Source organism: Pongo pygmaeus, chromosome 3, assembly GCF_028885625.2.
Source record: "Pongo pygmaeus isolate AG05252 chromosome 3, NHGRI_mPonPyg2-v2.0_pri, whole genome shotgun sequence".
NCBI classification, from domain to species: Eukaryota; Metazoa; Chordata; class Mammalia; order Primates; family Hominidae; genus Pongo; species Pongo pygmaeus.
The window spans coordinates 132,061,116-132,077,562 of NC_072376.2; the positions used below are offsets into that span (position 1 = coordinate 132,061,116).

Genomic DNA, 16,447 nt, shown 5'->3' on the forward strand with positions numbered 1-16,447 from the left:
ATGATGACCACGTTTCATGGCAGATCAGTGAGACCAGAGAATTCCTGACTTTCAGAACTGGGTGGTAAAGGGGGAAGTTTGCTTCTTACAGTTACATGCTGATTGGTGTCATATAAAGCCTTAAAACACTCCCATTGGGTAAGACAAAAATGATATGAAGTGAAAATGTGAAAAATAGCTTTGCAGGTAGTTAATATCGGGTATATTAAAATTAGAAACTATTATGAAGGTTGGCATGGTGGCCAACACCTGTAATTTCAGCACTTTGGGAGGCCGAGGTGGGTGGATAGCTTGAGCCTAGGAGTTCGAGATGCTGTCTCTACAAAAAATGGGTGTGGTGGCATGGGCCTGCGATCCCAGCTACTTGGGAGACTAAGGTGGGAAGATCACTTGAGCGCAGGAGGCATAGGTTGCAGTGAGCCGAGATAGCATCACTGTACTCCTGCCTGAGCAACAGATTGAGACCCTGTCTCAAAACAAAACAAAAAAACCCAAACCCTATTATTATAGTTCATGTTCAGTGTTTTTTTCTTTAGCTATGCAAGCCTGTCCCTCAGATGCCAGTTTAGGAAGAGGAATACTAAAATTGGGATTGCCGTTAGATAACTGAAAGAACCAACTTAGTTTCTGTGGCTACTGCCTAAAATCCCTTTGTCCACTATAAACACACCTTTGCACAGGTGTGTGCACATGCACACAAACACACATACTTAAAATGAGGAAAGCCAGGAAATCACATATGCTAGTCAGTCAGACTTCTTTTGATTAAAATAATCATGATTTTTATTCTATTGGTAACTTGTGGGTTTTTATTTTGAACAAATGGTTTGTGAACTGGAAACATGTTTTTCTGAGCTATAATCTGAATACAGCTTAAAACTGTAAAGAATATTTTCTTCAAGTTTTAAGTATTTCTTCTAATTTAATGTTATGTGCCTTAAGAATAGAAAATCATAGGCTGACATTTCCATATATCAAATGTAAGAATCCTTGTTTGCTAAGAATGCTACAGAACTAGTAGCAACAAAGCAGGTTCAAGAGTTGTCAAATGTGTCCCTTTTCCATAGGAAGGGTAGATGTCTACCCAAATGGAATATTGAGTATCAGAGACTTCAAATGATAACTTATTGTTTGTTTGGAGAAAATCTTGAGGACATGATCACTGTACAAAAGGTAATAAGCAAGTCTTAAAAAATTTTCCCCCCTACCTTTTGTCTATTGACTTTTTCCATTTATTTTTCTTTAGTCACTAAAAATCTTAAAAAAAAAAAAACAGTTTTATTAGTTCTTTATGGTCAGGAAGGAAGATTACTTCTTTAAATATAACTAAAACTCTGGCACTCTCTAGTGGTCAGAGAATCTAAAATATTGTTCTAGATGAGCTTATACTTTACTTCTTACTTTAGCTTTATGAATTAGACATAACCTAGATATTCTGCCCCACATGAAGAAGGCTTGTCTAGTGGCAAAATAATGAAATCAGAAATTCTGCATTTACTCATACTTTCACACCTCTAGACTAGAAGCACTGAGATACAGTGGTGTTGGAGTCTGTGAAGGCAGTTTCTTAGCTATTACCAGATGAACTAAATTAAGAAGTGTTAACTGTAAAAACTCAGACAAACTAAACCTGCTGGGTGAGGGAATTCCTGTCTCTAATGCTTCCAGATAGCCCATTTGGCTTGTAAAAGTGGATTTGAGACCTTTATAAATTTAAATTCAAAAAGAGAACTAAGGAATAGACCCTTGCTTTGCAACTAGACGGATCTGGGCTCAAATTCAGCTCGTGCCATTTGGCCAAGTATTCAGCTCCAAGCCTCAGCTCCTCATGGAGCATCAGGCTGGTAATAATCACCCTCCAAAGAGTCATTATTGACTTGAAGTGAGAAGGAGATGGAAAGTATTGCCCCCAAATTGGCAGCAAAGAGTATTAATAAAAGGAAGACTATTATTGAGAAGAGTCTAGGCTAAGGAAAGGATTACTTTTCTTCAGCTAATAGGATCACAGGTTAGCTTGATTAAAATCTCTCAAACTATTGGGCCCATTCTCTCTGCCTAAAATCCAAACTCCCCTATTAATTCCCCACCATTAAAATTCAGAGTCCCCTAATAATCACACAGTATTCATACCTACTTGTTCATTCTTTTTATTTTTACAAAGCATGGCAAAATGAGGAAACCACTGACAGGTGAAGAATTTGCACAATGGAAAACCACCTTGACCATCTCATGACTTTATACAGGAATTGGAGGTAAGTGTTCCTTTAAAGTGATTTTGTCATAAAAGAGTCATCTGAAATGACTCTCATGATGGAGGAAAGGAAAGTAATGAAATCAACATTCATGGTTATTTAAAATGCCTTAAAAGCTAAGCATAATATACATAGTAACTCCTTTTCCTAGTATAAAAATAGTGCCAGAAACTATATTTGTTCAAATATATTGAAAAGGTATAAGAATACAAATAGATATTAACAGTGGCTAGTGATGCCTCATAAGGTTTTCTTTTCTTAAACTGTAATATAAATTTATATTTTCAACTATTTACATTGCTTTCAACAACATTCATTAAGACATGTTTACACAGGCTTTTAGTAAGTATATGGAATGGTAAAGTGAGCTTTAATACTTTCTTCTTCACTCTCTGTAGTAGAGCAGAAGGGGTCCAAAACCATGCACAATTTAACAGTCCAGAAGAACTGTGTAATCTTTACCTGGCTAGCACATGGAAAAAATAAACTATATACAAGAATACAAAACTCCTAAAGTGTTCTTCAACTATCAACAGGTTAAGTGATTCATACTTGCAAAAAGACAGGATATTTGTTCACTGGTAGATTCTTAGTAAGTTTCAGGTAAAGAAGGTGCATAAAACATATGTTATTGATGAAAATGGAAGTGATGCAGTATACCCCACGTTCTCACGTTAAATCGGCAGTATCAGAAGCTAAGTCTCTTCTCCAGCACCTCCTTCAGGGACCGTGAGCTCCTTGAGGTCACTGCTCTGTCTTCACAGCAGAGCACAGTACCTAACATGTGGCAGGACTCAATAAAAGGTGGGTCAATGTATTTCTGACACAAAACAATTAAATTGTGCCACCTTATTTTGACTACAGTTGTTCATAAGAGAGGATAACGATGACATTTTGTATCCTCTCATATTAAATCAATCTTGTAAACAAAAGACAATTGCTTGTGATGGCCTGTGAAGTTTTAGGAGTACAATCTGGTGAAAAACACAGAAAAAAATTGTAAATCAAATTGGAACAGGTCTAATATTTATTTGCTATGCTGAAAATAAAGGCACTTCACTGCTAGGCAAGAATATATCTGTGACTGAACAGTTTTCTCCAAGACTCCAATATTTCCAGTATATTTTTATATACTTTCTTATCTCTAATACGCCTATTAAAGGAAACTATTATTCAAAATTAGGAGACAGTGGTGACAACATCATCATTCTGGGTTTGTAGCTTGAAGCAATGTACTCAATGAGCTCTAAATCTCACATTCACTAGTGATCTGCAAGTGAAGCTGAATAAATATATTCTCTTTGTTCAGTCTTGGAAACTCAACATTAGAAATGACATGTGGGAATAGATCACCTTCTCTCTAGACTAATATCCCATTTCTAACAGTGGTCTCCACGGCCCTTTGGGGCTTATAAAGTAGCTGCCTTCTGTGACATTCTGCTTGAAGACAAAGGCTTTGTCCAAACATAACTCCTTTTAAAAAAGCACAACTTGTTTAGGCACACAGAGGTTAAGTGACTTACACAAATCCACCCAGGATTGTGATTGGCACGGTCTAATCTACTGAAAAATATAAGGCCAGGCAATTATATAGATATCTTTTAACAAGTTAGTAAAATAGTGGGGACTTTTCTGGCTAAAAATTGAAATTAAATGGTATGTTATTCTGTTATAACTAAAGAAACAAAAAATCTAGAACAAGAACTTCTTGCTAGTTATGGGTAATATAAATACAGAGTAAGGTGAAGGAGGACTATATGTATATTTTTCCAACTTGAGAAGATACTAGAAAGGAAATTAAAAATTATTTGAACAAATTAACCAGCCCTAAAGAAGTACTCTGCTTTGTATTTACTAAAATATCCAACAAAGAAATAAAATAGGCATTGCCCAGCTTCTTTTAATGTCTCAACTAGTAAAGTAAAATAAACAATATTCAAAGGCAGACCAAACCATTTCTAATCTAAATATATATTCTTGCTTATTAAAATGACACACATACAAAGCCTCTAAACACGATCTACCATGTCTTTAAAAAATTTCTCAGTGACACATACTAGAGGGGACCAAACAAACTACTAAAGCATAAGTACATATTTTAGCATAACTGCTAAATCACAATGTAATAAAAAGGTTTATTAAAGATTGCTATTCTTTATGCAATTTTTCTATACTAAGGATTTATGTATGCATGCATAAGTATACACCTGTATGTATATAAAACTATTATTTTAGTGATAGTCTGTGTATTTTACACACCAGTGCCACCAAGGGGCAACCTGACAAATTTTATCTGTATGGCAAAAAAAATAAAATATCCTGAAAATACAAGTATACAATACATATAGCATTAAACAGTTGGTAACTTCCTAGATTAACCTTTACCAAATACAAAATAATGGCAATACAATGTGTTTTGCCTCTATTTTTTGTTTTTTTACCAGAATGATAAAAATAAAACTGCATTATGTCAAGATATTTGTACACACTCAGGATTTTAAAAACTTAAAGAACATACTGAATTTTAGGCAAAATTTAGGGGAATCGGGACATAGATGGAAAACACATTTTGGCGAAAGGTCCTTGAGAATGCTGGATTACCATGTCCCTAAGAAATTTTCTATCCAAATTAGTGATAGAAACTCAGATCAAGTATCTTTTTTGTGGGTTGGAGGTAGAAGTTAACAAATCAAGCAAATCTCTCCTTCTACTCTCCCCAAATCCAAACATTCCTGCATATTTGAAACAAATTTTCCTTTCCTAGACCAGTTGGTTAATTCATTATCTACTTCTCCAATATTGAGTAAATGTGTCTTTAGGGGCACACATGTAGAATATTAATCCACTTAAATGGGCTCAAATTCTAAGAAAATATTAACTATACTAAATGTTATGGGAAGAAAATACATTGAATATGAGTTAAGGGCCAGTGTTTAGCATTCACATCCAGCATTCTCTGGATCTCAGTTGACTTGTCCTATACATCAAAATATGGTAATTTTTCAATCACAATACTGCTAAATGTTATTCAGGCATAAAGTTTCTTACCCACTGTTCCCTCAAATTCATTTTTGACCCTAGTATTGGCAATAGCCCTTTGCTATTTATATAGTTAAAACTTTTCTTTAAATTTCAATTGACAGGAAAAAGAGTCATTTTGTACTCTCATCTATAATCATGTCTCACTTCAAGTCAATGCTACAAGTGTCACTTTTATTTTGAAAAGGAAGCTCAGAAGGAAAAAAACTCTTAGAGAGATCTTCTAACAGAACATTTTTCTTCACTGATAGACATCCAAGGCCATTCCATTTCTAGATCACACTTATCCCTCAATCAGGTCAGTGACTGGATCATCTCCTAAGGTTTCACCTGCTTTGCATCAGGTAAGTGAGATGAAAGTGATTTTATGGGTAGCCTTTAGAAAAATGTACTGCACTGAAGTGACAAAGTTCTCTCTTGCCTGTTCTCTCACAAAACAGCAAAACAATTAAATAATGTTTTCTTTACAGTTTCATAGGACTTTCCATTTGTTTCAGAGTGCCTTAACTTTTTAAAAAAGACACTGTTAACAAATACAATTATTTCTCTTAAAATCCACTCCGCCAGCATTTTTCACTACCCTATAAAGGCTTTAAATGTCACAGAATATATGATAATTTGCTCTTAACCTACTTTTGAAAAAGGAAAGATTCCAAACATTCTTGAAAAAATGGTAATTCAGAAAACACAAAAACCAATTATTTAAAATAATCCCCAAGCAAAAAAACCTCAGTGCAAGAATACTGCTTACACTTTGCAGTACACGAAATATCACAAACAATGCTTTTATCAATGTGCTAACAGTGGATGTTGTTGATCCTTTCAGTTCAGTAGCATAAAACAAATATACAAAAAATATGTAATAGTCCTCTAAAAACATTCATGCTATACTCTCAAAAGTTGTGCAAAAATAAAAATACAGTAGTGGCAAAGTATGTACCAAATACAGACACTATACAGACAGTGTGTAAGAAACTAGGCATATTGCAGAACACACCATCTCTGTAAACTTCAACTCTGCATGAAATAGGCCACTCAGTTCCGCTTGGCCTGGCCGCTTTCCCCATTAATCAGCATCTTCTCTTGCTGTTCTGCAAGGGCCTGCCATTTCTGCCTGTTCTTTCTGCAGCCATCTAGCAAAGGGAAACAGTCCTCTGACACGTGGGTCAGGGCCTAAAGAGAAAAAAGAAAGCAAACAGCTAGAGGGAAGCCAGGAAATAAGCCCTCTCCCACAGGCCTGTTACAAAGGGCCACATCCCACACTCATTTCATGAGCAGACTCACTGTTGAAATTTTCACAAGCTGTGTGAGCACATACACAGGTCATTTACGCATGATTCTTCTAAAACACTACAGATAATGAGTACATGCTGAGAGACAGAGCAAACACACACATTCCAAAATAACATTACTGTGCTAGGGAGACAGATCTGTGTGGAATCCACTTTTAGGGGAAAAAAGACATTTTGTTTCTATGTAGTACAGTTGGCTCTCCCTAAGTGTGACTGCATCAGGGAACTGCTTAGTTTTTGCGTTTTTCTAGGGAATGGTTTCATACAATGTACTTAAATAGGCTTTTATCCAGGATTATATTATAATAAAGATTCATAATTCGGTGTGGCATTATTATGTACCAATTATAGTGCCATAAATATTTAGCCACAAGAATGTTCATTTCAGATTTCTTCCTAATAGTGAACCACTTAAAATGACAAATACCCAACAATAGGTTGTCACTGGAAAACCTCCCACAGAATAAAAAAAAAAAAAGAAATCTCACAGAAACACATTTGATACATAAAATATGGATATAATGACATTATGGATTGCAAAAGGCAATTACTGAATTATTGCTAAATGAAAAGTATATGAAAATGTCATAAATCATATACATTGATATGTTATCTGTAGTTTTCTCTGGGTAGTGGATTGTAACTGGTTTTATTTTCCTTTTTGCTTCTCAGTAATTCTGATTTTTCTCTTTCTTCTTTTTTTTAGGGCAGGGTTCCACTCCCACTGCCCAGGCTGGAGTGCAGTGGCATGATCTCGGCTCACTGCAACCCCCTCCTCCCCTATTCAAGCAATTCTCCTGCCTCAGTCTTCTAAGTGGCTGGGACTACAAGCGCGTGCCACCACACCCAACTAATTTTTCTAATTTTTTGTAGGGATGGGGTTTCACCATGTTGGCCAGGCTGGCCTCGAACTCCTGAGCTCAAGTGATCCACCTGCCTCGGCCTCCCAAAGTGCTGGGATTACAGGTGTAAGCCACCATGCCCAGCCTCTGATTTTTCTATAGTGAGAACATAACTATTTCTGTAATAATAATTCTGTAATAATGACATGTAATAAAAATACATGTCAGTATCACATAGAATTTTCAATAGCAGATTCAAATAAAATGAATCCTTGTATATATATATATATATATATATATATACACACACATATATATAAAAAATGTAGAAGGATAACATCTATAATAGGTGATTACTATGTTGACTGTATTTACAGGGATGCAGAAAACTCAAAAGAGCCATTAGTATTTTTAATGGAGAAACTCTTAATCCAATCAATAAGGAAAGCAACTGTTATGGAAAGAATGAGATGTCCAACTGTTTGAAACAACGCTCTGAACACACTTCATACTTCTGAGGAAGAACTTTGAACAAAGGAGTAAACAAGTAGAATGCTGAGAAAAATAGGGAGACGACAGTGGCACATGACACCTAGTTTTTTTTTTTTTTTCCTCCATGGTTCTTTTGGTATCTCTCCTTCCTTTCCCTGTCAGCCACAGTTCTTTATTAAATTCTTTTGATGGCGAGAACCCTGGAGTAGGAGTGAGAACTGGACTGTAGATGCACCTCTCCCACTAACCACCTGTTTGGGGCAAATAGTCTATCTCGTTGGGAGATGAACTTTACAAGTTCAATTACTAAATCTGAAATATCTGGATTAGAATATTTCTAGGTTTTTTTTTCTGGTCTTGACATTCTATGATAACTCCATGACAAATGTTCTTTTTCCAAATAATTAAAACTTCTTAAAACAGTTCCCTGTTTAAACTTTCAAAGACAAAGACAACCTCTTCTTTCTGCATTTGAGTCATAAACATCTAAACTAATAAATTAGATGTTTTAGGGAGAATCTATTTGCCTACAATAACCACCCCACCTCCAAAAGCCAAGCCAGCAGATACGTGGAAATGGGAACCTGCAATATTCTACCTCCCTCCTTTTAATCCTCAGAAGAATTTGTATAACTAGAGTAAAGCCACATTATGACAATGAGAAAAAGTTGGATTACTTTTCTTTATTTAGGCTAAAATTTAGACTTAAAAAAAAGAATATGCCAACGCACAGTATATACAGTATTGCTCCTTGAGGGTAACACTGGCACATAATTCTTCTTAGCATCCCCAAATCAATTTGTTGGAGATTAGCACATAGTAGGCACTCAATAGATATTAGTATGTGTTCCTTGTTCAATACAAACTGTTCATCAGTAAAAGAAACCATACTACTAATAATTTTATTTCTTGATTTAGAAGCAAAAAATAGGCGCCTAATATTAATCTCTTCAATTTACTTTAGGTTCTAATTCATAACAGTTCAAGTTTAGCAAGTCTAGTAGTTTTCATATAAATACCTCATACAGTTGCAAGCAGATGGCATCTATGAATCCAACTTGCATACTTGGGATTTTGTTTTTCTTCTCCCTGTTCATTAGATCCTGAAAATACAAATACAGACCAGACACACAGATGTGCATTTATTTATTTAGTTAGTTATTATTTTATTATTTTTTGAGATGGAGTCTCACTCTGTTGTCCAGGCTGGAGTGCAGTGGCACCATCTCAGCTCACTGCAACCTCTACCTCCCAAGTTTAAGCTATTCTCCTGCCTCAGCCTCCCGAGTAGCTGGGATTATAGGTGTGCAGCACCACACCTGGCTAATTTTTTATTTTTAGTAAAGACGGGGTTTCACCATGTTGGCCAGGCTGGTCTAGAACTCCTGACCTCAAGGATCTGACTGCCTGGGCCTCCCAAAGTGCTGGCATCCCAGGCATGAGCCACTGTGTGCATTTATTTCAAGAACACAATGAAAGCTGGCTCTAGAAAGGTGAATCAGTGGGTTAGCCTAGGAAGGTCAGACAGCAACTAATACAAAAAGAAAAAACAAAGAAAGAGGAAAACTCTATGTTTCATTTCAAGGAAACTCATTCCAAAAAACAGAAGTGGGCTGAGAGGAATCTTTACTTGTATCTGAGATCCATACTTTATGTAAAAAGGCAGTATGTATCAAAGACCTTTAAATTCTGTTTGCCCTTCAACACGACAACTTTGGGAATTTATGCTAACAAGATAATGAAGAATGAGGTTTGGCAGTTTATCAATTTCCTTGGTGTAATGTTTGCAGTGTTCACTATTACAAACAGCACTGTGATAAACATCTATGATAGATGAGACACTGCTCTGAACACACTTCTGAGGAGAACTTTGAACAAAGGAGTAAACAAGTAGAATGCTGAGAAAACTGGGGAGACTGTGGTGGTGGCATGACATCTGGTCTTCTTTCCTCCATGTTTCTTTTGGTATCTCTCCTTCCTTTCCCTGTCAGCCACAGCTTCTCTATTAAATTCTTTGATGGCGAGAACCAAGGAGTAGGAGTGAAACATCTATGATAGATGTTTATCACAGTGCTGTTTGTAATAGTGAACACGGCAAACATTACATCAAGGGAAGTAGGTAAATTATGGTTACATCTATTTCATGTAATCATGATAATACATAAGAATATTTGTTAAAATGAAAAGTGGTTTGTAATACTTAAGCGGAAAAAACAAATTACAAAAAACACTGATACAATATGATGAACCCAAGAGTCTTTTTTATGCCTTTTATTGGTTTTGCTTTCTGTAATGAACATGTATAATTCTTCCAATGAGAAAAAAGTTTTAAAAAATAAAATGAGAAATTGTGGTCCTAAGGAAAGATCCCATAGAACCATAAAAAGGAGTGTACAATTAAAAAAAAAATCAATTTGAATAATTCCTACCAACAAGGTTTCATACTTACAGTGGGTTCTATGTTGAGTTCTTTTCTCTCTCTGTCTCCTTGATCAAAAAATTCAGTTGCTACAAGTTCTGCTATCTGAAATAAATAACAGACTCAGTTTTGACAATGAAAAGCATATCATTCTTTAAAACAGAGACCGTGAATGAAGGCCCTGTTAGGAGCTGTAGATCTCCATTTTATAGCAAATAAGCAGCAGCTTGATACCTGAAGACAAGTAGTCCATGTCCAAAGCGTGCTCTCTTGACTATTACATTATACTCTTTTTCACTTAGGTACATCTCTCTCTCTTTGGTAGCTTCCAACATTTTTCCCTTTTAATTTTATTTAAAAATGTTTTCTTCCTTCATTTATTTTGCCCCCATAAAACAGTATGTACAAGGGTTTGATTCAGGGGAAAGAAAGGATATATGAAGACACATTCTTCCCTCTTCTATTCTCTTCCCTGGTTAGAAATAGGCATATAGTCCCATTTATTATGGGGCAGGAAGGTAGGTAAAGATCACCTAAGTGCTTATGGCATGTTGGCTTTGGCACATGGAGAATGAGTTTTTGATCTTGTTTTCTCGGCATGTCTGTTTCATGAGATGAGCCTGTAGGAAGAGTTACTAGGCTCCCTGACTATGCAGCCCAGAGCCTTGACCAACAGCAGGCTGTCAACAATCCTAAATAGCACATTAAGGACTCAAAATGAAATCTTGAAAAACAAAAACACAATATATATGTCACTGCATGGACATCCATCACTTTTTCTGAGCCTGTATTGCCTCTGCAAAACATTATAGCAGTTACTTAGAGGGAAGGATTTTTTTCTAGCCTCCTGGTAACAGGCTGTGTTCAGAACCTTCTTGACATCTTATATCAATACTTCCTACATCTACAAGCCCCAGAAATCTCTATGTTCTACTTGTTAATGTCTATTTAGAGCTGAGGCATAGCGTAGAAGGCTAACCAAAAGAAAAGTAATTTTGCTTCTTCTAATTTTCAAGGTCATTAAAGGGACCTTAGGAAACAAGTAAGCCAGAAGTATAAGTTATATCCCAAATCCAAAAATCTGAAATCTAAAATGCTGGTCCAATGAGCATTTTCTTTAAGTGTCATGTCAGTACTCAAAATGCTTTGAATTGTGGAACATTTTGGGTTTTTGAATTAGGTATGCTCAACCTTTCACACTGAAATGAAAACTGTGCTAATGTAGATGCTCTCTTAATATATCTTACAAATATTATGTGCAAATGCATCTTCTAAAAAGAAAAGCCTTTGTATGTCCAATTATCTGTTTTTAATACTACTTAAAAATTCCAAAAAAAATTCCATACTTACTTCAAAAGCTACCTTTAAGAGTAAAAACTTAAAAAAAAAATTTGTTTTATTTTAGATTTAGGGGGTATATGTGCATGTCTGGTATATATGTATATTGCGTATTGGTGGGGACTGGGCTTCTAGTATACCCATTACCCAAGCAGTGAACATTATACCCAGTGGGTTGTTCTTCACCCCTTGTTCTCTTCCCACCTTTCCCTCTTTTGGAGTCCCCAGTGTCTATTATTTCCATCTTTATGTCCGTGTATACCCACTGTTTGGCTCCCACTTATGAGTGAGAATGTGCAGTGTTTGATTTTCTGTTTCTGAGTTAGTTCATTAAGGATAATTGGCCTCCAGCTCCAATCCAATCATGTTGCTGCAAAGGACATGACTTGATTCTTTTTATGCCTGCGTAGCATTCCATGGTGCATATGTACCACATTTTCTTTATCTAATCAACTGTTGATGGACACTTAGGTTAGTTCCATGACTTTGCTATTATATAATAAATGGTGCTGTGATGAACATATAAGTGTCTTTTTTATATAGTGATTTATTTTTCTTTAGGTAGATATCTAGTAGTGGGATTGCTGGGTAGAATGTTGTTTTGACTTTTTAATTATTATTGTTATTGTCACTAAGTAACATACCCGTTGTTGAATAGGCCAGGGTTTTGTAATTGCAGAAAGATCACAAGCTGTCATCAGCATTGCCCTGTTATGGAAAAAAGAAACCCAAACTCCTATTTACTTTTGTATTATTATATACCCTCAGTAAATAGTTACTAATAAAAAAAAGTTAAAACCCTCTAAACAATGGAAATGGCAGTTTATAAAGACCAAAGAAAAAGAAACACTTTATATGAAAGTCTAACTAATACAGTGATAACAGAGCATCATTGTTTCAGTTTCCCTTTGAACTTCTGGAATTTGTCCTCAAACTGCCTCATTTAGCTCCAGATTGGCAGACTGAAAAATTATTAACCTTGGGTAAAATCTTGCCTGCTTTTATTATTTTTGTCACCTTAGTATTCCATTCTTAGAGACAGTATGATGAAAGTACATTGATTACTAATAACCATTAAAGTACAACATCAGGTATCATACTGATAAAAGTCTTATATCAGAAATTATAGTAGGTCATCCTAATTCACTCAACACACATGGTAACTTCTACATGAAAAGCCTTTGAATAATTAATCACGTTTTTCAGCCTTTTCCTTTATTGTTTCTGCATGTTGAATTATAGTTAGGAAAGTTTTCTCACTCCTAGGTTATAGAAGAATCCACCTATATTTTTATTTAATGCTTGTATGATTTAATTCTCTACATTGAACTCTATGCTTCAGTTGGAATTTAAGTCTGTAGAGTAGATCCAATTTTGTCTTTTTCCATTTGGTTATCCACTCATCTCTCTCTTTCCTCCAGTCACTGGAAATGTTATCTTTATTATACACTATATGTCTTATGCAATTCTAGATTTTCAACTGTGTTCCACTGGTCTGCCACCAATATCGAACTGTTTTAATCATAGAGACTTAATAGTATTGCTTCCATGTCTGGACCCTGACCTCACTGCTCTACCTTTTCAGATTTTCTTTAAGAGAAGTAAACATTTTGCAGCTACATCTTACTTCCACAACATTTATAATTCCATTTTCAGCATTTCCATTACAACGAATTAGGAAAATGAATAAGGGAAACCTATAGCCATATATTGAAACTCTACCACATTTTAAAGGTTTTTCTACAACAAAGGAACAATTAATTCACTTGGATTTGCAAATGCATTTCTTTTCAAGTAAATATTCAAATTTACTCTTTGTACAACCCTTTGGAGAAATCTGACAGCTTTTAAGATCATCATATTGTAACAAATAATTGCAATAAAAACTAATAGTGAGAAAAAATAGTGAGAAAATTAACTGGGTAAAAAACTTCAGCTTTAAAGATAGTAAACCTACTTACAAAAACAACTCCTTTTGATGAGGATCTTCCAAATTGAATTGATTTTTTCTTATAAGTTCAAAAAATTCTCCTCGCCTCCTACAATGTTTAAAAAAAATTGTTAGTTATAATGAGTACCCAGGCTCTTATCCCTTTGGTCTACAAAGACTCATGGACTAAATTTTTGGTTAAAAAAACCTCTGATTTTTTTTTCCCATCTTAAAGCCCACTATAAAAGCATCATTTACAAATCTTTAATACCTCACTTTCCTCCTTCTATCATTTGCTTTTGATAAAACATTAAACCTCACCTAATTTTCAACTATAGATCACAAATTATGGTAATTTCAATTCTTGAATATTTGTTATTTTAAGAAAAATGAAACAGTATGAGTTAAACATTTGATGCTGAGAATGATTTCAGGTATTTTAAGTGCATGGCATAATAAGATCTATAGGTTTCAGTTTAACTATCATTTATTTCATGGTAGAGGATAAAAATATATAAAGTTGTGAAGTGCTTCTGAAGTAAACAAAGACTAGGTAAAGTTTAAAATAAAATAATATTTGTTATTATTCAGTGAATATAATATTCGGTGTACAGTGAATACCTCTTATGTGCCCAGTATTGTTAAGCATTTTGAGAAGGCATAAGACAAAAATTTGTCTTTTTGCAGTGTTTAATATCTACCTGGAAACACAAGACTCAAGAAAAACTTATGTAATAAAACTGATAGTATATGATTATAAAAAATGAAAAGTATGTTTCATAAGGGTTCAAAGGAGAGACCTATATGGCCTGTAAAGGTTAGAAAGGCATTGTGGTTACAGGTATTTTTCAAATTCTTGGCAATTTGATAATCCTTATTCTGCAATTATTTTTAATAAACTGAAGTTTACTATTAATATATATTATTTTGTCTTAACCTCAAAATGCTCTAAAAACCAATTAAGTAGGCACATGCAGTTACTTCTAGATGTATAACAGTAGATATCTGGCAGATGTTTTTGTGTTTGTTCTATGTGTTTTTACTTCTCCTAAGAGTAACTACAACCATGAATGTGAATCCCTTATGGAGGGAGACAGACTCATGTTACAAGGAAATCCTGAGTGTGATTCCCTGACTCCCTCATTCCCACACATGCATCAAAGATCTCAGCTAGGAGTTGGAAACTTATGATTGCTCAAATGCAGGAAAGCATTTTCTAGCTTTTAGAAAGGCAGTTTAATCATGAAAATGCATAATCACAGAGACGACTCTAATGTATACTCTTATTTTAGAATCAACAACTTCAAAGTTCTACATAAATATTCTTCTTCTGCCAAAATCAAATAAAAAGAAACAAGAGTTACTTGCTTGGCAGTAACTCCTTTTCCTGCCCAGCTAAGCTTGAATGACGGTATAAAGGAGTCATGAAATGGTCAGAAGTTGGGAGCAAGGGAAAGGAGGAAAAGCAAATGACCTATATAATCTTTGGACAACATGGCTTGGAATGACAGACCTTGAGATGGCTATTAGATTTGTATATAGTTTCAGAGACACAGTGGTGGATAAACATCAGAAATAATAGGTATTCTTAATTTTCAGCAGTATAAGCCAAAGGAGTAGACTTTTCTGGCTACCTTTTCAGAAACTGCTCCACATTCTGATAAGCAGTTTTGCCAGGACATTTGTGCTTTGAAATTTCTCAATATGGATGTCAAAAGTTTGAAACAATGAAAAGACTTCAAATACCTATTTCTCAGGTTATTTCTTAAAACTTACTTAATGTACAGTGCTAGGTCTGTAGCTAAAATAGCTTGCTTGATTATTTTCAATGTGGTCTTGTATTCTTCAATGGAGAGGCCACTGAGAATCTGATTGCCCTTTATAAAAAAAGAAAACCAATATTAGCATCCTGGAGAAGCTGCTGAGAAGAACAAAATCTGGAAATATATTCACATATCTTAAACACATGCCCAGTATTCTAAACTCATTAATGTGAAGGGCACACTTAAATACCATGAAATAAAGTTTCCCCTCTATGCTCCCACCCAACCCCTCTGTCATACATGTAAACCGCTTCATAATGCTTCATCTGCCTACATACGCATGTTTTTCCAACTCTTATACTCCTTAAACCTTAGTCCAGACTTAAAATCTAATGCTATCCTTTTCCGCAGACTAATCGCTATAATTTAACAGCATGTAAAACTTTGAAAAAAATTAAAGCCATATTAATGGATATGAAGAAAGAAGTGGTAAAATTTTTAAACTTCTCTATGGCATTTTAAATAAATCCAGTAACATTTCTGGTGCAAATTTATATAATTTTAACTTGGTCGGTTATGATAACAGTGCATATTCCTTAGGAACATCTTAATATGGATGGGTAAAGGGCATAAGCCAAAGGGTGCTTACTGGTCAGTGGTGAAAGAAAGCCTGGGTTGAAACATCTATAAGGAATATTTAAAAGGTAGCTAATCCATGTGCAAATCATTCAAAGTTTTCACTATGTAACCATTTTTTATTTCTTATCTGTAATTTAAAGCATAGTGGTCCTCCAATCTTGAACCAAGTAAAATACACAGACCATGCACTCAGAATACAATCAAAACAACATCTATAAGTTGAGTCAGATGTGCTTCCTATATCTTAGGGCCAAGAAAAAATCCAGATGCTTAGGAATGAGATCTGAAGGCAAGGGATTTGTTATGAAGACAGGAGAACTTCTGGGTATGTTAGGCTGGGGCCAAAACACATTGGTTAAAGGATAACTAGATGCTGAAATTGTGGCATGGATCTAATTAATGACAATAATCTATAATTACAACCATAAACATTATTTTTAA

The 16,447-nt window shown here is 34.9% G+C and overlaps 2 protein-coding genes across 25 annotated transcripts in view; one reads left to right on the forward strand and one right to left on the reverse strand.

The window, feature by feature from the left end:
- Positions 1-16,447, forward strand: part of LOC129035560 (zinc finger protein 283-like) — a 112,732-nt gene that overhangs the window by 53,114 nt on the left and 43,171 nt on the right. For 4 of the 21 annotated variants that reach the window (XR_010126110.1, XR_010126113.1, XR_010126115.1 and 1 more), the window contains exons 3-4: positions 1,068-1,173; positions 2,162-5,635. The gene's annotated coding sequence lies outside the window, so the exon portion shown is untranslated. Of the gene's footprint in view, positions 1-1,067; positions 1,174-2,161; positions 7,046-7,289; positions 12,383-16,447 lie in introns of those variants that run through there. The other 17 variants (XR_010126119.1, XR_010126116.1, XR_010126123.1 and 14 more) reach the window with 11 other exon arrangements.
- Positions 2,132-16,447, reverse strand: part of PDE5A (phosphodiesterase 5A) — a 134,009-nt gene continuing 119,693 nt past the window's right edge. For all 4 annotated transcript variants that reach the window (XM_063664062.1, XM_054486069.2, XM_054486071.2 and 1 more), the window contains 6 exons: positions 15,381-15,481; positions 13,636-13,713; positions 12,319-12,382; positions 10,367-10,441; positions 8,937-9,020; positions 2,132-6,464 (listed from right to left, as the gene is read on the reverse strand). In XM_063664062.1, coding sequence (XP_063520132.1) covers positions 6,327-6,464; positions 8,937-9,020; positions 10,367-10,441; positions 12,319-12,382; positions 13,636-13,713; positions 15,381-15,481 — 540 coding nt within the window. In that variant the 3' untranslated portion in view covers positions 2,132-6,326. The remainder of the gene's footprint in view (positions 6,465-8,936; positions 9,021-10,366; positions 10,442-12,318; positions 12,383-13,635; positions 13,714-15,380; positions 15,482-16,447) is intronic.